Below are 22068 nucleotides of genomic sequence, written 5' to 3'. Positions count from 1 at the left end.
AGTGAGGTTTTCCCTGCTGGGTCTTGCTCCAGACAGCAGGGGTCACCACAGCCCAGCAAGTACCCCCACTACGTCACACTCACGCTGCCAGCTACATGTTTGGGTAGCACTTTATAGACTCTCAAAACGTGGATGGAATCATGAGCTTTCGTGGGCACAGCCCACTTCTTCATCTGCACGTCATCAGCCCACTCTGGTCATCTGCAGAAGTGGGCTGTGCCCACGAAAGCTCATGAGACCATCAACATGTTTTGTTGGTCTTTAAAGTGCTACCGGACCATTTGTTTTTTAAGTGTATTAAATCTGTGTTTGTAGCTGTCACAAAGTCCTGTTCCCAAGGGAGAGACGGATCTTTCCTAAGCTCTGTGCTGTGATGCGTACCCCCTTCGATTCCAAAACCCAGCATCAAGCCCCCCATCCAGAAAAGTAAAATTGATTTCCGACCCTTGGCAGGACCCCCAATCCACAAGTCAAGCCCCCCCCCCCCCACACACACACACACACACAAAGAGAGTAGAAAACTGAGCCACTGGCGAACACCGGGAAGAGAATACCTTTTCTGAGTGCTTAGATAGCAAAGCTAGGCGCGAGACGGCGTACAGCTGGGCTACCCCCGTGGGTAGCTCTCAGATCAGGGACGCGCCTGGGGGTGAGTCCCCCCATAGCTGGCTTGTTCATATGAATAAACATTCGCACCGTGGGGCTAACCAGGCGGGGCCCTGTTGTGCGAAGTATTGCAGCAGGGCCGTTCCTGTCCCGACTCCCGTAGCGCCGGTCGAGTGGCGCAGGACTGTGTGGAAAGCTGCCGTCCTAGCCGGGCTGGGGTGCCGGTAGCTGCACCCAGCGTTTGTTCCATGGTATTGTGAAGCCAGCCCCGGCGGCTTGGTGCCAGTAACTGCTGAGGGGAGCACCACAAGGAACGGCTGCTTGTCTGAGCTCGTGCCCGAAGCCTGAGGCCAGACGGGGGGACCCAGGCGGGGACAATCTGCAAACGCTGCTTTTCAGAACCGTAGGGGACCAAGGCTTGATCGGGAGGGGGCTCGTTGGCTACCCGGTGGTGCTCTGCCGAGCAGCCTCACCTCGCAAGGAATTTGGGGCGCCCGTCAGAGCTGGGGGTAGCTGTTAACCAAGAGAGGTCACGTCCCTGCTCCCCGTGGGCCCGGTGGACATTGACGACAAGATTGGCAAGAGCCCGTCTGAGCCCTGGGCTGCCGGGCCGGGAAGGAAAAGGCAAGGCGGGCAGACGGAGGCCAGGTCGACTCCGGCTGCCTCCCGCAGGTGCCCCGCCAGGCACAAAGCAGCCTAAGTCGAGGCTTTACAAGGGCCCAAACGCTCGCCTGGTCCAGCTCGCCGAATGCCCCGTCCGCTCTGCTCCCTCCGTGGCTCTCCCCGCTTCCCTCCCTCTGTCTCCCGGACGGGCGGGGAGGAGAGCTGCCCGACGTGGCCAGCAGGGGGTGCAGTTTAGCCCTGCCGTGACCCCCTGGGCAGTGCTCACCCCCAAAACATGCCTCTTCCCCCCCCTCCCCGTGCAGGGCCCTTCCCTGGAGGGGCAGAAACGCAACTGGGATTTTTCAGATCTTCCTCGCAGTGGCTAATTTTGAGCGGAACGACCGGGGCCAGGAGTTCTCCGTCATTTACAAGTGGAGCCGCCGGACGGAGACGTTCCTCCCGTACCAGCGGATCGCCACGCACGGCGCCAGGGACTGGGAGGCCTTCGAGCTGGAGGGCGAGGCTTTCCTGGCTGTTGCCAACCACAGAGAAGGTACCCAACCCTTCGTCTCGCTCGGTCAGCTGACGGGCCAGCGGGGGAGGGGGACTCATTCCGGGACACCCCGTTGTTCCTCCTCTACCGCCTCCCAGTGGGGCTCCTCCCCGTTATGCGCGTGCACCACCGCATGGGCTGGGATCCTGGCCCCAGCTCTGGAGTCAGCCGAAAGGTTTGAAAGAGACAGGACAAGCACGCTTGCTTTCCTAATGGGTTAAAATCTTCTCTGCAAATAGCTTTCCTCTATACGTCTGCATCTCCGGTAGGCGCTCGCTAGGCCTTCCGCAGCACCCTCCAGCAGCAGCGCTCAACGTGCTCGAAGTCGGTATTATTCTCCCCGTTTTACGGGTGGGGAAACTGAGGCACGGAGCGGTGCTGCCACTTGCCTGGTCTTGGCAGGGCCAGGAATAGAAGCCAGGCTTCCGAGCGCAGTAGCCACTAGGTCACACTTCCATGCCCTACGTCTGGCCGCCGGGCACGGCCTGCAGGACCCCTAAGTGGCGCCGGGTAGGCGAGAGAGAGCCCCAGGCTGGAGGGAGCAAGACAGCAGTTGCCTGCGGAGAACCTAGAGCTGGCAGCAGGGCAAGGGGCGTCGGAGCGACCACTCCTGGGCCTGTGATGGGTCCAAACTTGAAAATGAAGTTAAGTTCCAACACTTCCCTGTGTATTTGGCTTGTACATTTGGGACCCATCACAAAGGTACAAATAAAAACACGACCTGGCTAGCACCCGACCTTCCTCATCCTAATGACTTAACCAACCAACTAATGGGCACTTGGGAACCACTTGCACCTTCTCTATCAGCTTCATGTAACATGAACACTCCCATTCACTACTTTTCCCTTCCTTCTTCCTCCCCCTCCCCCATCCCATATTTATTTTGGAACTGGACTTGTAATACTCTGGCCATCTGCAGAAGTGAGCTGTGTGCACAAAAGCTCATGACACCATCTAAGTATTTTGTTTGTTGTATTTTCAAGATATATATTTATATATACTCACTCCTGCCCTTGTAACTTCCACTCCTCTTCATCTGATGAAGTGGGTTTTACCCACAAAAGCTTATGCCCTGATAAATCTGCCAGGCTACGTCTGTGCGACATGCTTCTTGCGCAAGAAGCCTTTTGCGCAAGCGATTTTGCGCCAGAACGTCGTGCGCAACAGCGTGTCCCACCTCAAAGCACGCGGCAAAAGCGATGCACTTTTGTGCAAGAGAGTGTCCACACGGCATGGATGCTCTTGCGCAAGAAAGCTCTGTTGGCCATTCACCGAAAAGCCATCAGAACACCTGTGCTTTTTTCCATAGGGGTTTCTTGCGCAAGAAACCCCTCTGGAGCATCCACACTTGCCTTTTTGTGCAAGAACTCTTGTGCAAAAGGGGCTTATGCCTCATAGAAGGAGGTTTGCCTATGGCGGGAAAAGCCCCCCCTTCTGCCGTTTTACTCTGGATTTCCTTGCAGAAAAGTGCATTTGAGGTGTGGACACTCCACAGGTTTTTGGGCAAAAACCTGGCAGTGTAGATGTACCCCTAGTCTACACTACAGCACTAATTCGAACTAACTTAGTTCGAATTAGTTAATTTGAACTAAGCTAATTCGAACTAACGCATCTAGACCTAAAAACTAGTTCGAATTAGCGTTTTGCTAATTCGAACTAGCATGTCCACATTAAGTGGACCCTGAACAGGGCTTAAGGCTGGCCGGAAGCAGTGCCGGCAGGGCAGCAGAGGAGGACTTAGAGCGTGGAGCTGCTGTCTCAGACTAGCCGAGGGCTGTGCTTAAAGGGTCCCGACCCCCACCCCAGAAAGACAGTTCTCAGGGGTGCCCCGCTTGCAAAGCAGTCCTGGCTTGGAGTGCCCGGAGTGCCCACACTGGGCACATCACAGCACTCGGCCATCAGCCCGGCTGCACTTGCCGCAGGCTGCCATCTGGGGAGAGGGGGCAATTGGGGGACTGCAGAAGAGCTTCCACCCCCAGAAGCCCGCAGAGCCAGCCCAGTCCTCCCCATCGGGGGCTCGTGCCCCATTCCTCCCTCACCTCCTTCCACTTACCCCTCCCTAGCCCCCCTTCCTGATGTACAAAATAAAGATAACGTGTCTTCCAAAATAGAATCTCTCTTTAGTGAACAAAACTGGGGAAGACTGGGAAAAGGAGGTGGGAGAGGGGAAGAGAGAGGCTGGGAGAGGGGAGGGCAACTAAAATGATCAGGGGTTGGGAACAGGTCCCATATGAAGAGAGGCTAAAGAGACTGGGACTTTTCAGCTTAGAAAAGAGGAGACAGAGGGGGGACAGGATAGAGGTCTCTAAAAGCAGGAGTTGGGTGGAGATGGTGCATACAGAAAAGTTCTTCATTAGTTCCCATAAAGAAGGACTAGAGGACACCAAAGGAAAAGAATGCATAGCAGGCTTCAAAGTAGTAACAGAAAGTTGTTCTTCACAAAGCAAAGAGTCAACCTGTGGAACTCCTTGCTGCAGGAGGCTGTGAAGGCTACAACTAGAACAGAGTTTAAAGGGAAGTGAGATCAAGTCATGGAGGTTGGGTCCATGGAGTGGTATTAGCCAGGGGGTAGGAGTGGTGTCCCTGCTCAAGGTTTGTGGAAGGCTGGAGAGGGATGGCACGAGACAAATGGCTTGGTCACTGTCTTCAGTCCATCCCCTCCAGAGTCCCTAGGGTTGGCCGCTGTCGGCAGACAGGCTACTGGGCTAGATGGACCTTTGGTCTGACCCAGGTCGGCCATTGTAAGCTCAGGGCTCAGGGTCGGGGGTCTCACTGGACCCCCTTGATTCTCTTGCACACCTGCTCCTGGGTGGCCAGGCTGGCAGCTCTCCTGCCCAAGCCGGCCACTTTCCTGTGCCTAGTGCGGAGGTTGTGGACGAGGTCCACGATGTCTGCACTAGCCCAGGCGGGTGCCCGCCTCTTGCGGTCCCGGGCAAGCTCCCGGGAGCCGCCAGCCTGGTCCCAGGAAGAGGGGGAGGTCTGGGGGGCATCGGGTGGGTGGCTCGATCCGTGCCAGGTGCAGGGTCTGCTGGCTGGGTGCTGGCAGGCTTGCACCTGGCACGGGCACCGTAGCCAGCCCGTGCCCCTTTAAGGGGTCCGGGGCCGGGAGGGGGGCAGACGAGTTTCCCTGGTGTTGGCCAGAGTGGCCACCAGGGCAAGCTGGGGAGGGCTAGCCTCCCACTAGTTCGAACTAGGCTTAATCCTCATGGAATGAGGATTACCTAGTTCGAACTAAGCGCTCCGTTAGTTCGAATTAAATTCGAACTAACGGAGCGCTAGTGTAGCGCCTATGAAAGTTAGTTCGAACTAACGTCCGTTAGTTCGAACTAACTTTGTAGTGTAGACATACCCTTAAATTTTCACGCTTTCCACACACTGAGGCTAGCAATGAAGTTGCAGTGTGCTGCCACCCAGAGGGGAATAGTAATAGCGATGTAGCCGTGTTAGTCTGGTCTTGCTGAAACAAAAGACAAAAGTTCTGCACAGTCCTGTCTCTTCTTCCAGAGGGGAATGTTAGTCTAAAACCACAATGTGTCCAAATAATGGAGCCCCAAAGGATGGCAAGCAAGACTCGGAGCTTTGGCAAAGGTTTTGCAGATAAAGCGAAATGAGCGACTTGCCCTTGGTTTCATCGGCTTCATGAAACCAGCGGAGTCCGTCTGAGAAGCATATTGTTAGCAGCACAGGCACAGAGCAAAGAGCAGGGCTTGTTAACGGGGGCGGGGCGGAAATTGTTAATACAGTCACAGATTGTAAGGCTCCGGCGACAGAGCCATGTAGTTTAGACGTACCCTGTGATTCTACACCCAGCCCGTATCTTGTGGCTGAGCTAGAGTATCTATTGGAAAGGCATCTGGGCTTGATTTTAAATCTGATTTCCCCTGCTCAAGCCTGAGAGATGCCCGTGTCCATATTTGAAACCCCCTGATCTATTTCTGTCTATGTCACCCCCTTTCGTTATGCTTCTGTAGTAAATAACCAGAATAGCCAAATTTTCTACTGCTCCAAAATGAGGGATTTTAAAGTCTATAAAAATAGAGGTGTACATGGAGGTGTGAATCACGGCACTGCTGCAAATAGAAAGTGGAAAGATTTATTTCTGTCTCCTCTCTATAAATCAAGCAAAAGATTTGGAAACCGGGAAGTGCTCCCCGGAGAAGGGACAGTCTGTGCTGATGTCCTAGCCCAGAGGAGGGGAGAGTCCTTATATGACATCCACGGAGAACAGAAATTCCATTTCATGGAGAGGGTCGAGAATTCAGAATTTGGCTTCAGTTCGAGTCATAAGAAACTCCTCCCCATGTCAAAGTTCTCCATGAAAGAAAACGTGGGGCAGCAAGGCGGGTCGAATGAAGGCCTGGGTTCGCTGAAATCGAAAGGATCAACGTCTATTTTGCCTACCAATCAATCAGATAATCGAACATACAAATGTGCCGCAAAAAGCCATTTCCAATGGAAAAGGTGAAAATGTTTCAGTGTGAAAATGCCAAGAGGGGACCCGTGGATTACGGGAACTATTTCCGTCTCGTTCCCTTGGTGAAATTGACGCGATTTTGCAATGGACGACATAATTGTGAGGGGCCTGCATGTGCGGATGGTTGTGATTTTCCAGAGCAGTTGAAGTGCTTGTACCTGCACCAGTACCCATCACACTGGGTCCTCGCGGCAGGCTGGAATGACTCCCACGCTTGGGCAGCCACGGGAGCTATTCCGGCAGCCGGGGAGTGTGTGGCACAGGAATGCCTGTCCTAGCTGGGATGAGGCTGCCGCTGGCCGAGAGAGGGACTGAACTGGCAGCATGTGTGTGTCTGCTTCCTGGGCAGAATCCCCAGGGGCAGTTTAGCTGCTCCCCACACGCCCCCCATTCAGATATTTCGTCTGCTCCTTCCCCAGTCGCTGTCCTGCCGCTTCCCCCGGCCGCAGTCTGTCTGTCTTGCCTCCTCCTCTCCTGTCGCCCCCAGGGGACAATCACAACATCAACAGCGTCATCTACCGGTGGAACCCCAGGCGCAGGCTTTTCGAGGCCAACCAGACCATCCCTACCTCCGGAGCGTACGACTGGGAGTTTTTCACCGCCGGCCCCTACGCGTTCCTGGTGGTGGCCAACACGTTCAACGGCACCTCTACCCAGATCGACTCCCACATCTACCTCCGGCTCGGGGGCTCCTTCCAGCTCTTTCAGTCCATCCTGGTAAGCGGCGGCGGCTGTCTCCTTTCCCTGCCCTTTCCCATGGAGCCGTTCCAGGGACTGGGCTGGGACGCCCCCTAAGAGCTTGCAACCCCTCCCAGCTCAGGGTCACCTGCGGATTTTAGAAACCCGCTTGCCCCTCCCTCATCCGAGTCATTCATGAAAACATGGACTAGCTCTAGATGCAGGACACCGCTAGACACACCCTCCCCGGGTAACAGCAATTGCTAACTACTGGAGTGCAGCTGTCATTTGGCCTGGCCCCCGTTTGCCTGCTTGGGTTGGGAGAACGCCAGGCTACAATCGAGAGCAGTCCCCCATCTTCAGCCTTTCATTTCGCCCTAGACTTTCGGTGCTGCCGACTGGGAGGTCTTTCGCATTGGAGACCGACTCTTCCTGGCTGTGGCCAACAGTCACCGTTACGGCAGTGGAGCCGAAGTGCCGAACAACTCCTACGCCATCAACTCCTCCATCTACGAGCTGCACGTCCCGGCGCAGATGTTTGTCAAGTTTCAGGATCTCCTCACCTACAGGTACCAACTCGCTTTTCGGGGGACAAACGGCCGTATGTGGCCCCAGAGTTCCCAATGCCAGGGCTTTTCCAGTGATCCCAGAGTCGGCCACTCAGAGCTGTCCCACTCCAGAAGGGACCATGATCCCTGTGTAGCAGAGGGCAGAGAATTTAACCCAGAGAGTCACATAATACAGGTTGAACCTCTCTAGTCCAGCCACACCCATAGTCCGGCATGATGTGAGTTAGCCAGATGTCCACTTAACATGAGTGTGGCCAAGTTTCCTGCGGCCCCATAAAGTTTGTTACATCCCCCAGGCCTGGCTCTCAGGGTTCTGGGCTGTTATTTAGCTCCAATTTACCCCTCAAGGTCTGCTAAGAGCCCAGTCTATGTGCTTGCTCCATACCCCAGCGCCCTGGACTGGGAGTTCTTCTCCGTGGGAGAAGATTATTATCTGGTGGTGGCAAACTCCTTTGATGGATTCACCTTCTCCGTGGACAGTGTTATATACAGGTACCGGCCCCGTGGCCCCCCTTACCGCCATAGGCTCACGGAGAGGCCTTGTCCGTCCGTCTGCAGCCACAGCCCAGACGACAGGGACGGCTCAGTCGGCTGTAACGGGTCACTGCCTCTCTGCAGCCTGCTCCGCCTGCCCGGGAACTCGGCTGCTCTGCGTGAAGCAGACCAAGCAGGAAATGCACAAGGGAGTTTATCCCTCCCCCTCCCCCTGCTCTCGTTACCGCCTGCAGAGCCATACCTCTGAATGGGCCCTCTGGCGTGGGCCTGACCCTGTCCACTATGGCTGGACTGAGGCCACCAAATCCATTTCCCACAGGCCACCCCTCAGGTCACTGCTGGGTGACTCTTCAGCCACCAGCTAGAGATAAAAGGTGGGTAGCCCATGGCCTGGTCTGCAGGGTGGCAGAGCAGTGAGGTGTCCGCGTCTACCCCACGCCTGATGCGAACGGTCTCCTCTCCTCCCGCTCCTTTCCCGCAGCCCATCCAGAGCAGGAAGCCTGCGAAGGGGGCTGGGAGGGGCACTGCTGAATCGAGCCAGTGGGTCTCCGGGGGGCCCGTTTCCATCCCTTGGCACTAGCCCGGGGCTGCGGTCAGAGGTGGGACACACCCGACCGTGCATTGATCTAGTGTGTTTGGCCCAGCTGCTGCTGTGACTGGCGCTGGCTGGGGTCCCTCTGCTGTCGCATCTCCGGCAGACCCTGGCGCGGAGGGGCCCCATCGGCACGGCCAGCGCCTGCCGGGGATAGTCACGCGGGTCCTCTGCGCGGCAGGTGGCAAGGCTACGAAGGCTTCGTGGCAGTTCACCGCCTTCCCACGTTGGGCTGCCGGGACTGGGAAGCGTTTCGCACCCCCCAGGGGGCCTTCCTCCTCTACTCCAGCGCCAGGCAGCCACTCTCCAAGGTGCTGAAGCTGAAAACCGGCTGACGGGCCCGTCGGAGACGCCTGGCTGGTGCCGGGAGCGGGGCAAAGCAGCGGCTTGTCGGCTCTGCCTCGGCGAGGGGAGGACGCCAGCTCGGGGAGGCCGGGAGTCGAAAGCCGCCACAAGAATCACCCCAGGGTTCTTCAGCCCTTCACCTGCTCTACCTGGAACTAGCTTGGATGGTCCCCAAGGCACTGCTCCCCTGCTCATCCGTGTGCATCTTATTCCTCCTTTGCCGCTTCACCCTGCGCCCTGCCCCCAGAGGCACTGGGCCTGCTGCTGTGTCCCAGGAGAGCCCCGCTGGCCCTGTGGGGGCAGATCCTGGGCCACGGCCGGGGGAAGAGGTGTGTGGAGAAGCAGTGGCCACCGAGGCCGCGTGACTTGGGACGTTCCTGCTGACGCCGGCTCGTGATTCTGTCTCTCCCCGCCCGCGAGGAGAGGGGCGCTGTCCTGGAACGGCCTGCCCCGCGGCCGGCCGTGTGCTGCAGTGAGCCCGCCGGCCTGCTGGGGGCAAGCGGTCCCGGGCAGCAGGGGCCCAGTGGGTGTAGGGACCCTGGGACTGTGCCCTGGGTGCTGTGGCTCACCGCAGGCAAGGGGGAGTGCTTTGGAAAGTGGGTTTGGCGGGAGAGGTCCAGTGTTTGAAGGGGGGTCCGAGGAGAGGGGGCCACCAGGCAGGGCCAGCTACGGAGGAGCCAGATGGCAGCCCCCAGCCTGGTGCTGTTCTGTGAGCGCCCTGGGCACTATGAAGCAGGGAGAAGGTTCAAGCCAACCGAGGCAGCCAGGTCTATGCCCCTGCCCCCAGCGGGTGAGGACATGGGCCCTGAGGCGAGCCCAGCCTCCGTCGCGCGAGCCCTGCGTGGTAAAGCTGCGGCTCGTGTCTTGTTTCCGTGTGATGTCTGTCGCGCCGCCTCCCATGACTGCAGCCACTGCTCCTGTGGCGGGATCCATAGCGACCGGCGCGGCCCTGCCCGTGGGCAGGTGGGTGGAGTCGTTTCTCCCCTCGCCGGAGGAGGGATCGCAGGCCGGGGGGCAGTCCAATCAGACCGCGGGCTCAGACACAGCCCCCCTCGAAAGCACCCTAAGCCTGCCACAGCGAACGGGTGTGGGGCCCGGCGGGGGCCGGTTTGCCTGGCCCTGCTTCAGGGGCGCTGGAGAGCCAGCCAGGCCCATGGGGCCGACAGGGGGCACTTCTGGCGGTGACATGAGGGGCCGCCGGAGGCTGGGGGCGGGGACCCAGAGTCTGCACCAAGGCCTGGCCCCCCAAGTGCCGTGGGGCTTGCTCACAGCTGTTCTTGGCGGCGCAATCTCTGAGCGGGGGCGCTGGCCTGTCTCGGGCTGCCCGTGGCCCTGCTGCCTTGCCGCGCCAGGGAGCAAACCCCAGCCCCTCCGGGCGAGGGGGGCAGAGCCGCTGGGCTACCCCGCCACAGCCCCAAGCAAACAGCCCTTCCCCGCTCCTCCATGGCCCCCCATCGCCCCCCTGCTCTCCGACGAGCCCCAGCATTGCCTCGGGGCGCTGCCTGGGCCCACGTGGGATGGCGCAAGGAGAAGCCCGGTACCCACATCAGCCCAACGGGGGGTGCTTCGGGGGAGCCCCGGCCATGCTCTGATGGGGGTTCCCCTGGAGCGACGCGTGCGCCAGGAACCAGAGGCTGATGAAGGAACCCGGATGAGATGGCAAATTCTCTAGGAAAAAATGGAGCAGAACAAAAGTAGGAAGGGGGTTCTGGGCCCCCATTGTGGGGGGGGGGGGAAGGGGCTAGGCCGGGCCCGGCTCCACAGTCCATGGCTAGAAGGGGCTGTGCTGGTCCTGGGCCACCATGGCTGTGCCCTGTAGTGTAGCCAGGGCCTTAGGACCAACCTGCCTCTTTGCAGGGGCCCGCCCCGTGCGTAGGAGCCGCTCAGACCCAGGGCAGCCATAGAAGGCCCCAGGCAGCCAGCGCATGCTGGAGGGGAGCCAAGGTGACCCCTGGCCCCGCCGGAAGAGGGAAGAGAGGATGGAGAGTTGCCTAGCAACCCCCGGCTGTTGCAGAACCAGGCCGATTGTGCGGGGGGGCGGGGGGAAGGGGAGGAAACGGCCGTTGCCAGGCAGGCGTCGATGGGGATGAGGAACGGGCAGGTGCCTGGCCCTACGACACCATGCCCAGGCTTGGCCAACGGGGGGGCCCCAGGCCTGGATGGGGGATGGTGAATCCTCAGCAGCGTGGGGTCCATGGCATTTGCCTTGCTTGCGTCGCCCTAGGGCTGGGCCGGGCCCAGACCCGCTGGAGGAGCCAGGAATGCCTCGCCCACCCCCCCCCGTGCCCAGCCACGCCTGCCTGGGCAGGGCCAGCAGAGGCACTAGAGCAGGCCCGGGGGGCTCAGGCGGGCCCTGAGAGCAGGCCGAGCGCGCCGGGCCCAACGGTGCCGTGGCTGGAGTCGTGCACTGCCCGGGCACCAAACTCCGGCCCCGGCAGGCAGCGCCGGCAGTGCCAGGGCCCACCAGTTCCCCCACCTCTCCTAGTGGCCCACCCGTTGCAGTGCCGCCAATGGCGTTTTCCAGCCTCCCTGCGAATTCGGACGGCCCCTCCCATTGCCGTTCCTGGGGCAGGCCCACTCCAAGCAGGGCTGGGCCCTATGGCGCCAGGCCTCATGGGGGCTGCTGGCTGCTCCCTGACCGCCGACTGCCGCAACCGGGAGCAGCGATGAAGGGGAAAGGCCTCCGGGCCCTGGCTGTGCCGCAGTGGGGCAGCTGTCGGCAGTGCGGGCAGCCCGGCGAGAGGCCAGCGCGGGGCCAAGCACAGCGTGCCAGGCTGGACTGTGGGCTGAGGGTGCCCCAGACACGCAGCCCGAGGCAGACGGGCGGCTGGGGAACGCCAGGCCTCTCCCCTGGAGCTTGGCAGGGTGTGAGGAACGGAGACTGGGGCTCATCAATTAGCAACCCTCAGCAATTGGCACCGCTTCCGCAGAGCCACCGTTTGTCCTGGGGCCGTAACCCGCCAGGGCCAGGATCCGGACAGCGCCAGCCCTGCCTGACTCCTAGTGCCGGATCCAAAGCCCGCTGAGCTTAGCAGGAGGACCCCTGGAAGCAGACCCAGAAGGAGGGGGGCTGCAGTCTCCGGCAAGCCCGTCAGCACGCCGCTCGGCTGGGCTGCGGGGGGTCGTGCCAGCGTGTTCTGGTGTTGCTATTCCCATTCCGCGGCGGCCTGGAACCGTTCTCAGCCCAATTAACCACCAGCGGGGGAGGGAAGGGAGCGTGCGGGGTGAGGCCGCTGTCCCTAGCTTGGTGCATTTCTTTGCTCGTGTAGGCAGGAAGCACTGGGGCCCGGAGTGTCTTTTCTATGAGTTTGTACAGCGCCTGGCGCAACGGGGCCCCGGCCCTGGGGGGCCGCTAGGTGTCCTGCAGCAATAGTTACAAACCAGCAAGGGGTATGCTGGCCGTGCGAACAAACTAGCCAGGTTCCACCGCCTTGGGCGGCTAATCCCCATGATTAAAGAGGGCGTTTTCCTTCACGCTCCTTCCAACCCTTTTCTTCTCTCCCTCCCAGTTCTTCTTTCCGCTCTCTTAGCCACGTGGACTGGCTGGCAGCGTTGGCTTTGCCTGCCTGTCTGGGCCACCGTGGTTGAGGCGAGAGACCATCTCTCCTCCCGGCCCCACAAAACAGACAACCCCCTCGCCATTCATACTTCAAACCCGGCCCCCAGACGCCGGCGGCCTGACTCCGAAAGGTCTCTGTGCGCACAGCCCTGAGGTACCGATTGTGACACCCAGCCCTTGCCTCGATCGCCAACACGCGGTGCGCAGCGCAACAGACTCCTTTGGGGATTCCCTTCCCACGGGTCGGCCCCTCACCGCACCGGCGGGTCTGCTTTTCCTGAGCCGGCTGCCCTCAGTCCCCAACCCACACGCAGCACTGGGTGAGTTGTAATTCAAGTGCCCTTGCAGGTCTCAGGGGGCCTGTTGTCATGCTGGCACATTTCCCCTCCTGTGGGTTGGGCAGGAGGTGCGGCACGCACACATCCCGCGCAGCAGTCTAGGCTTAACAACTAGCAAACGGAGGGTTCTCAGCCGCCATCGTACGGATGGGGAACCGCGGTACAGGCCCGGCTCCTCAAAGGCACTTGATTGACAGGGTCGGCACCTGGCTCTCATGAGCACCCCCTCCCCCGACCAATGGTACCCACAAACTCAGCTCCTTCCATGGGGCACCACCCTCCTCTCGAGGCCAGCCCCCCGTTCTCCATTGGGTCTTCAGCAGCTTTCCCTGGGCTTTCGTCCTGGCTTCAGCGCGCTCCCCACAGTACAGCTGCTTTCCCAGCCTGCCAGGCCCCAGCCTTCACGCCCCGAGCTCCACGCAGCAACTGACCTCTCCACTCTGCTGCTTGTCTCGTGCAAGGCCTTTCTGAGTGGGCGCGCTGGCAGCCCTTCCGATTGGTTGCTCTGCAGCCACTCTGGGCTTCCTGGAGGACTTCTTGCTGCTCTGAGCTGGGGCAGGGTGAAGCAGGAAAGGGCTCCAGGAGGGGGACGCTGGCCGAGCTGGGAGCAGCTGGTTCATTAGGGCTGGTCTGCTTCTCTCGGCCGAAGCCCCCTGCTCGTAGCAGCCCACGAGAGGACGTTCGCATAGGCTCCCCCCCACAGCCCGTCCCTGTGCTTGGCCTAACGTTGATCCCCGTGCCCTCCCCCTCCCCCTCCCCCACGCGGCATCCCTCAGCCGTGGCCACGCTCGGGCAGACGCGCCAGCCCCCCGGAGAGACACGGCGAGACCCGAGCCACTTGGCAACCCAGCACGACTTTATTGAGAAAGGCAAGGCTAGAACAGCGACAGCAGCGTGGTGCCAGCCTGAGGTGCCGTACCCAGCGGAGAGGAGGCACTTGGGTGGGAATGTAGGAGACTGTCGCCCTTTCGGTGCAGTGGAGTCACTAGCCAGGCCTGTCCGGCCACCAAGGCGAGGGCAGGGTCGCGCCCGAGTCCGGCAGCCCCGACGCCCCTTGTTGGTGCAGCGGGGAGGGACCCGAGAAGCTAGCAGAGCTGTAGGCAGGCGTTTGTTGAGCCCTGCCCCTGCTCATGAGCTACAGCTGCCCTGGGGAGTGTCCGTCTCCCAGAGCCACTCCTGGGACAGAGCCCGGGAGGGGAGCAGGCCTGCTGGGGGGAGGGAACCAGGCGTGTGGAAAGGAACTGAGACCCTCCACCCCCTGGCTCCTCCATGGGTCCCACCTGCCCCAGAGGGACTAGGCCGGGGGTGCCCCAGCGCCGGGCGGGGCCGAGACAAGACACCCGAAGGGGCTGAGCCCAACACCCAGCAAGGCCCAGGGCCAGCGCCAGGAGCCTTCCCGAGGCGCCAGGTCCCCACAGCTGGGGGAGCCTCTCGCTCCCTGGAGCCAAGGTGCCGCTTTACCGCGAGGCCGGGCCGTTCAGCAGGAGGGCAGCACGAGGCTCCAGCAGGCCCGAGCTGGGGGGGGTCCCTCCCCTGCGGGCCCCCGGACAGCCCCAAGTGGTGCCCTGCCAGGGACCGGCCGTCAGCCTGCGCGATCTCAGCCCGGGGCGTGGGGTGGGAAGGGGCACAGAACTAGTCCTGTGGCTGGGAGCCGGCATCACGCGCCCCAGCCCCCGTCTCGGCCAGGCCCCGCTGCAAGAAACCCCCCAGGAGAAAGATGTGGGGTGAACTGCCCCCAGCTCTCACATGAGGTCTCCTCCCAGCCCTGGGTGCGCACACAGGAATACGCACACCCGGCGCGAAACCAGACAGCCGCAGCATTGGTCCCCTCCTATTGCGCCTTACATCCAGAGAGCCTAACTAGCTAACCCGCCCCCAGACAGACAGTAACTAGCTAACCCGCCCCCCAGACAGACAGTAACTAGCTAACCCGCCCCCCAGACAGACAGTAACTAGCTAACCCGCCCCCCAGACAGACAGTAACTAGCTAACTCGCCCCCAGACAGACAGTAACTAGCTAGCCCGCCCCCAGACAGACAGTAACTAGCTAGCCCGCCCCCAGACAGACAGTAACTAGCTAGCCTGCCCCCAGACAGACAGTAACTAGCTAACTCGCCCCCAGACAGACAGTAACTAGCTAGCCCGCCCCCAGACAGACAGTAACTAGCTAGCCCGCCCCCAGACAGACAGTAACTAGCTAGCCCGCCCCCAGACAGACAGTAACTAGCTAGCCTGCCCCCAGACAGACAGTAACTAGCTAACCCGCCCCCAGACAGACAGTAACTAGCTAACTCGCCCCCAGACAGACAGTAACTAGCTAGCCCGCCCCTAGACAGACAGTAACTAGCGTAACTAGCTAACCCGCCCCCAGACAGACAGTAACTAGTGTAACTAGCTAACCCACCCCCCAGACAGAAACTAGCTAACCCACCCCCCAGACAGAAACTAGCTAACCCATCTCCCAGACAGACAGTAACTAGCTAACCCATCTCCCAGACAGACAGGCTACATCTACACTACGTGCTTCTTGCGCAAGAGCACGTCCACACCTCAAAGCACATGGCAAAAGAGCTGAGCTATTGCGCAAGTGTCCACACTGCATGGACGCTCTTGTGCAAGAAAGCTCCGATGGCCATTCCCAGATCGGCCATCAGAGCACCTGAGCTTTTTCCCTCTGGAGCATCCACACTTGCCTTTTTGTGCAAAAACTCCTGCACAAAAGGGGGTTATGCCTCGTAGAAGGAGGTTTACCGATGGCAGGAAAAGCCCCCCCCCTTCTGCCATTTTACTCGACTGCCTTGTGCAAAAGCACATTTGAGGTGTGACCGCTCCACGGGTTTTTGCACAAAAACAGCTGGTTTTGCACCAAAACTTTGCAGTGTAGATGTAGCCACAGTAATTAGCTAACCACCCCTAGGGAGACAGTAACTAGCTAACCTGCCCCCTGACAGTAACTAGCTAACCCACCTACCCAGACAGTGACTAGCTAGCCACCTCCAGAGAGACAGTAACTAGCTAACCTGCCCCCTGACAGTAACTAGCTAACCCACCTACCCAGACAGTGACTAGCTAACCGCCTCCAGAGAGACAGTAACTAGCTAACCTACTCCCCTGACAGTAACTAGCTAACCCACCTACCCAGACAGTGACTAGCTAGCCACCTCCAAAGAGACAGTAACTAGCTAACCTGCCCCCTGACAGTAACTAGCTAACCCACCTACCCAGACAGTGACTAGCTAGCCACCTCCAGAGAGACAGTGACTAGCTAACCTACTCCCCTGACAGTAACTAGCTAACCCACCTACCCAGACAGTGACTAGCTAGCCACCTCCAGAGAGACAGTAACTAGCTAACCTGCCCCCTGACAGTAACTAGCTAACCCACCTACCCAGATAGTGACTAGCTAACCGCCTCCAGAGAGACAGTGACTAGCTAACCTGCTCCCCGACAGATAGTAGTAATTACCTAAGCCATGCAGACAGAACCAAGCTAATACACCCAAAGAGAAACTAGCTAATCCACCCAAATCAAGACAGTTCCTAGCTAACAAACACAGACAATCATTAACTAACTCCTCACCCCAACAGCCAGCCAGCCAGCCCCAGCCAGCCAACCCTGCAGTCCCCAGCCAGACAGTAACTAGCTAAGCTGCCCAGACAGACACAGATTGTAACCTGCTAATCCCCAGACAGAACTAGCTTGCACTCCCAGACACACAACTAGTTAACCCTCTCGGCCATCCTGTAACTAGCTAACCTGCTGAGACAGACAAACTAGCTATTCTCCCCAGACAGACAGATCAGTAACTAGATAACCTGCGCCACGAGACCGTCAGCAACTAGCTACCCCGCAGCCAGCAACTAGCTACCCCGCAGCCAGCAACTAGCTACCCCGCAGCCAGCAACTAGCTACCGCTGCAGACAAATGGGTGGCCAGACACCGACGTTTAGGGCTGGCGGAGACCTCAGGAGTCATGGAGTCCAGCCCCCTGCCCAAGGCAGGACCAACCCAACTCCATCATCCCAGCCAGGGCTTTGTCCAGCTGGGACTTAAAACCTCCAGGGATGGAGACTCCACCCCCTCCCTAAGGAACCCAGCCCAGCGCGTCCCCACCCGCCTAGGGAAACAGTTTTTCCTACTGTCCAACCTAGACCTCCCCCACTGTACCCGGGGACCATTGCTCCTCGTTCCGCCCCCCGTCACTGCTGTGAGCAGCCTCTCCCCTAGCCATCCAGAGTCAGACGGCCAGTGACTAGTTGTGCCTGCAGACAGACAGACAGCCGCTAGCTCGCCCCCGGACAGTCACTGGCTCTGACCTACAGGTCTGTGCGCAGTGAGGAAGAGCAGGCGGCCGACTCCTCCCCGCCCACGAGCTATGCCTCAAGCGGGAGAAGGATGCTCACAAGCTCCTCCCATTGCCCAAAGGGGCGGGGCTTTCCTCCTGACAGCCACCCCCCCCCCCCCCGGGTCAGCAGGTCCCTGGGATGGGCGCTGCCACAGAGCTGCTGCATCGGGCCCAGCCCCTCTCCATGGGGCCCAGCCCCTCTCCTGGCAGCGCTGGCTGCAGCTGCCCCAAGGCCTGAGAGGCGTGGGCAGGAGGGAGCAGTGATGAGACCCTGACCCTCCCCTAGGCAGCCCCAGGGGTTTGGGTTGGGGAAGGGGCTGTCTCCCCTGCACCCCCCCCCGGCAGGGGAGCAGAGGGGTCAGCTCTGATGGGCAGGGGGGCGTGTAGTGCGTTGTTGAGGGGTAGGACACAGACTCAATAGGCTGGGAGGGTTGGAGGGGCACAAACCCTGACTCCCTGCGCAGGCAACTCACACACACACACACACACGGTAACACACACACACACACACACACACACACTAGCAGCATGGACACGGACATGCACACTGGGGAGAGCTGACAGCATCATCACACACACCCCCCCCCCACACCTGGGGAAAGATGGCAGCCTGGTAACACCGCCCCCCCCGGGGAGAGGTGGCAGCATGGTAACACACACACACACACACACACACACACACACACACACCCCGGGGAGAGGTGGCAGCATGGTAACACACACACACACACACACACACACACCCCGGGGAGAGGTGGCAGCATGGTAACACACACACACACACACACACACACACACACACACACCCACCCCGGGGAGAGGTGGCAGCATGGTAACACACACACACACACACACACACACACCCCGGGGAGAGGTGGCAGCATGGTAACACACACACACACACACACACACACACACTCACACAAGCACACACACAGAGGAGCTGACAGCATCATCACACACACACCCCACACCCGGGGAAAGATGGCAGCCTGGTAACACACACACACACACACACACACGGCAGCGCTGCCTGTCACAGGTTTCTCCAAACTCCCAGAATAGCGCCGCCCAGCCCGGCGTCTGCGCCCCCTCGGCCGATCCCGTGGTGGCTGCTCTGACTCACGCCGGGTGGGAAGTGCGGGGAGGGGCCTGGGATCCTTTCTCTCCGCTCCTCCTCGGAGAATGGGGCCCGGGGCCCAGCAGTGGGTGGGGGGCCGAGCCGGTTGCCCTGGCGCCAGTGACCCCACTGAACAGCAACCCCAGTGGGGGGGGGCGTCTCTCTAGCTTGGCTCAAGCAGAGGGCAGCCGATTCCCCACGTGCGGGACACTCTCTGCCTTGTGCCCCCCATCTGGCCACCCGAGTGCGGACGCACCCAGGGCTGGGCCTCCAGCTCTTCTGTGCACCCCAGCGGCGCTGAGCCCGAGCAGGTGGGCCCCCGCCTGGCCCCCAAGACATTCGCACCCATGTGGGGGGGAGGGGGCTGCAGCGATGGCTGACCTGTCTGTGCAGGGGGGCTCCCCTGGAGAGCTTAGGATCACTGCCCCCGCCCCGGGGCGGAGGGTCCAGACGGAGACGGGGCGCGGCCGTTCCCCTGGGCAGTGGGTAACAAAATTAATGTCCCTGTTTCTGTCAAATGCCACGTAAAAACCCGCCTCGAGAAGCTTGTGCAAGCCGGTCCGACGCAGATCGCTTCCCCCGGCGGCGCCGGCCGGCCGGCCTCACAGGACCGTGCTGATGGTCTCCTTGGGGACCTGGGTGCTGGGCAGAGATTTAAGGTACTCCAGGTGCTTCCTGGCATCTTCCTGGTTGTGGCGGACGTAATACACCACGTAGGTGATGACCATGGCGAACCAGCCAAACATGGTGACGAACATGGCCACGTCCGTGGTCTTCTGGTGGATGCTACAGAAATTGACGCCGGAGTCCAGGACCTGGATCAAAGGTTTCCCGACGTACTCCTCCCGCACCGAGGTCTGGCAGGTGATCTCGCTCACCGACTCGGGGTCCAGCTGGACTTCCCAGAGCACCTCCTGCAGCGCGCACTCGCAGTGCCAGGGGTTATTGGACAGGCGGATCTTGGCGTTCAGTTTGACCAGGGCTTCCTTGGGGATGCGCTGGATCAGGTTATTGGAGAGATCCAGCGTCCGCAGCCCGTCGGCCACCCCTCTGAAGGCGGCCAGGTCGATCTTCTCAATGGCGTTCCGGGACAGGTCCAGCTCCTCCAAGTGGTTCAGGTGCTTGAACGCGTTGTTGGGGACCTGGGTGATTTTATTCGCGTCCAGCTTCACAAAGACGGCGTCCTTGGGGATGTCCTTGGGGATTTCGGCCAGGTGCTTGGCGCTGCACAGCACGGCCATGGCCCCCGAGTGCCCGGTGCAGTGGCAGGGGTGGGGGCAGGAGGCACGGGCGGGAGGGAAGGGCAGGAGGAGGCAGAAGAAAAGCCACCTGAAGAACAGCTGTGGCAGTGAGGGTGCCGGGTATGGCAGGGACATTCTGATCAGCGGCTCCGCGGGGTCATGGCTGCCGGGGAAACGTTCGTCTTGGCCGTGCCAACTCTCTCCAGGTGCGCCGAGGGGCTAGCCACGTCCTCGCTGTTCTCTTTGGTTTCTGACAGCAAAAAGCGGGAGGGGAAACGGAGGTTAGTGTTCCCGGCGCTATGGAACGCGTCGCGCTCTCGCGGAGCGTGCGCCACGCGGGCATGTGAGCCGCTAACCCCGTGCCCCGCCCCCTCCCATCTCAGATGGCGCTACTGGGATCAACGTCACGGCTCGGCCTTGTCCAGGTTTTGAAGGGAAGGTGGACGCGTGGGAACCGGGGAGCGACCCAGGAAGCGACGCCCCACGTCCGGCGTTGCTGGGGACGGGGCCAGGGGCCAGGGGTCAGGGGCCAGGGGCCAGGGTGCAGCAAGGGTGTTGTGACCGGGTCGAGTGGAGCCCAGACACAGCACAGGGGCTGTTAGCCTCTGTCACGGGGAGACGGGCGGACGCAACTGGCAGTCTCGCCAAACTCCAGGGTTTAAAAAAGTCCCGCACCAGCCCCCCGACAATTGTGCGACTGGCTTACAAACCCGCAGCCGGTCCCAAAGAACCCAGGCCAGGTTGTTTTCCTTTGGCCGCTGGGCCGGAGGCTTCCGGGGTCCCAATTTTGCGCATTTCTCTGCCACCAGGACTAGAAAGTTACTTTAAAGCAATGGAAGCTGAGATGGGGGTGGAACAACAGGACCCCACGGGCGGGGGCTTTAAGAGACCCCCCCCCCCAATATCACCAGGCTCCCAGCGGGGGGGGGGAGCGGGCCACGGTGGAATTCAGGCGAGAGCGCTCAAGGCAGGGTGGGAAAGGGGGTAGGTACCATGCAGAGCTGCCTCCTCCTCTCTCGCTGGGAGCGCTCTCGGCGCCGCTCCCCGGCTAGGACCCCCCACCCCACCCCACCCCCGGGGGTCAGGGCGCCAGGGGAAGGGCCGCGCAGGATGAGCTGGAAGTTGGAGTCTCCAGCGGCGCCGGGGCCGTGTGGGGACCGAGCTGCGCCTCCCCGCGCTCGCCTCCGCTGCCCGGCGAGGTCCGGCCGGAGCGCTCGCTAGGGGCAGCCCGCGCCATGCGCCCTCGGCTGGGGAGGGGGCCGCGGGCGAGGGCGGATCGGCCCCGGCCGGCTCCCGGGGGGAGGCGATTTACCTGCGCGCAGCTGGCGCCGCTCGGCTGCGCTGCCCGGCGGGCGGGATCCCGCGGGAGCGAGTCCCCAGCCCCCGTGGCGCGGCCCGGGCCGCCCTCATGGCTCCAGCGCTGGGGCTGCCCGGGCCCCCGGCGCGCCCCCGGAGCCGGCCCCCGCGCCGCGGGGCTGCCATTGGCCAGCGCCCGCCCGGCGCCGGCAGCCTCCCCGCGCATCCCCGCCCGTTTAAAGGCGCAGCCCGGAACCCGGCGCGCTCTGCCCAGCCGTGCGCCCCGCCCGCTCCCGCGGCGCGCTGGGGGGCCGGGGCCCGGGGCCGCCCCTGCGGGAAGGGGGCGCTGGCCAAGCCCCTCCAGCCGCAGCGGGGCGGGATTTCAGCCCCCCCCGACCGGCTCTTACCGCCCCTGGGGGCGCGGGGTCCCCCCGCCTCCCTGCTTGGCTCTGCCATGGCCTCGGGCGAGGCCGGCCCCAGGCAGTGGCGCAGGGGCCTGGCGGGCACCCCGGGGACCTGCGGCCTAGTCTCAGCTCCGCCTCCCGGGCGAGCCAGGGGCTCCCGCTGCCTGGGGCAGGGCCACAGCACCCTGGCAGCTTTCCGGCCGCTCCGCCTGCCTGGCTCCCTATGGGGCCCGGCCTGGGTCCTGCTGGCCAATGCCCGGCCCGGCCTCGCTAGTCCAGCTCGTTCTGAAGCCTCCGGCCCCCTCGGGAACCTTGGCCCCTGCCCTGGGAACCTTGGCCCCTGCCCTGGTGGAGCGGAGGCCTGGCCGTGGGGCCCCAGCCTGCCTGCGGCAAAGTGGCTTTCCCAGGGGCGGGAGCCGGCCACACGCGCCCCAGCGGCTCCTCGCAAGGGGACAGAGCCCCGGGGCGGCACTGGTCACTCCTGGACGCCAGCACGAGCCTCCCCTGCGCGGCACAGGCAGCAGGCGAGCGCGGTGCGGTTCACGGCCGCAGGGCTCACCTCCAGCCCGCTCCCTCGGGCTCCTCCACCTGCCCCAGCGCCCCCGCCCCAGGAGTAGCTGCAGGGGTCTTGCTCCTCCGGGCTGCCCGGGGAGTTCCCAGCTGGGAGCTGCGGTTCCAGGCTCTCGGCAGACTCAGGCAGGCCGCTCCGCAGCACTTTGGGCCCCAGCCATGTTCTGTGTTTCCTCCCCGAGCTCCAGGGCTAAACACGGCCTTGCCGTCTGCTCCAGCCAGGCTGTCTCGGGGGCCCTTCGAATGCTGGCTGGGCTGGCGCCGGGCACCCCTGCGCTGG

At 61.7% G+C, this 22068-nt stretch overlaps 2 protein-coding genes and 1 long non-coding RNA gene across 7 annotated transcripts in view; 1 reads left to right on the top strand and 2 right to left on the bottom strand.

Annotated features, from left to right (window-relative positions):
- The window catches only part of TSPEAR (thrombospondin type laminin G domain and EAR repeats), a 30449-nt gene extending 17902 nt beyond the window's left edge, over window positions 1–12547 (top strand). For 2 of the 4 annotated variants that reach the window (XM_075937324.1, XM_075937322.1), the window contains 5 exons: window positions 1576–1762; window positions 6724–6953; window positions 7296–7483; window positions 7832–7975; window positions 8752–12547. In XM_075937324.1, coding sequence (XP_075793439.1) covers window positions 1576–1762; window positions 6724–6953; window positions 7296–7483; window positions 7832–7975; window positions 8752–8905 — 903 coding nt within the window. In that variant the 3' untranslated portion in view covers window positions 8906–12547. Of the gene's footprint in view, window positions 1–1575; window positions 1763–6655; window positions 6954–7295; window positions 7484–7831; window positions 7976–8751 lie in introns of those variants that run through there. The other 2 variants (XM_075937323.1, XM_075937325.1) reach the window with 2 other exon arrangements.
- Window positions 12548–13647: 1100 nt separating this feature from the next.
- On the bottom strand, window positions 13648–17730 carry LOC142830732 (uncharacterized). Its single transcript, XR_012906177.1, has 2 exons — window positions 15240–17730; window positions 13648–15044 (listed from the first exon to the last, which is right to left on the bottom strand). It is a non-coding gene; the product is annotated as an uncharacterized LOC142830732 (long non-coding RNA).
- A 558-nt stretch (window positions 17731–18288) lies between these two features.
- On the bottom strand, window positions 18289–21375 carry LRRC3 (leucine rich repeat containing 3). Of its 2 annotated transcripts, none has more exons than XM_075937321.1 (2): window positions 21222–21375; window positions 18289–19768 (listed from the first exon to the last, which is right to left on the bottom strand). In XM_075937321.1, the coding sequence occupies exon 2, from the start codon at window positions 19651–19653 to the stop codon at window positions 18880–18882; it is 774 nt and encodes a 257-aa protein (XP_075793436.1). In that variant the 5' UTR covers window positions 19654–19768; window positions 21222–21375; the 3' UTR covers window positions 18289–18879. The 2 variants fall into 2 exon arrangements, with proteins under 2 accessions (XP_075793436.1, XP_075793435.1); XM_075937320.1 differs by lacking the exon at window positions 21222–21375 and adding an exon at window positions 20831–21019.
- Window positions 21376–22068: the final 693 nt, after the last annotated feature.

This window comes from Pelodiscus sinensis, chromosome 10 (genome assembly GCF_049634645.1).
Source record: "Pelodiscus sinensis isolate JC-2024 chromosome 10, ASM4963464v1, whole genome shotgun sequence".
Classification (NCBI taxonomy): Eukaryota; Metazoa; Chordata; order Testudines; family Trionychidae; genus Pelodiscus; species Pelodiscus sinensis.
The sequence above is the reverse complement of the archived record's forward strand: the minus strand, read 5'-3'. Positions and strand labels throughout refer to the sequence as shown.

Excerpts from the sequence above, each read along its gene's own strand:
- LRRC3 (XM_075937321.1), bottom strand. The coding sequence starts at position 19,653 with ATGTCCCTGCCATACCCGGCACCCTCACTGCCACAGCTGTTCTTCAGG.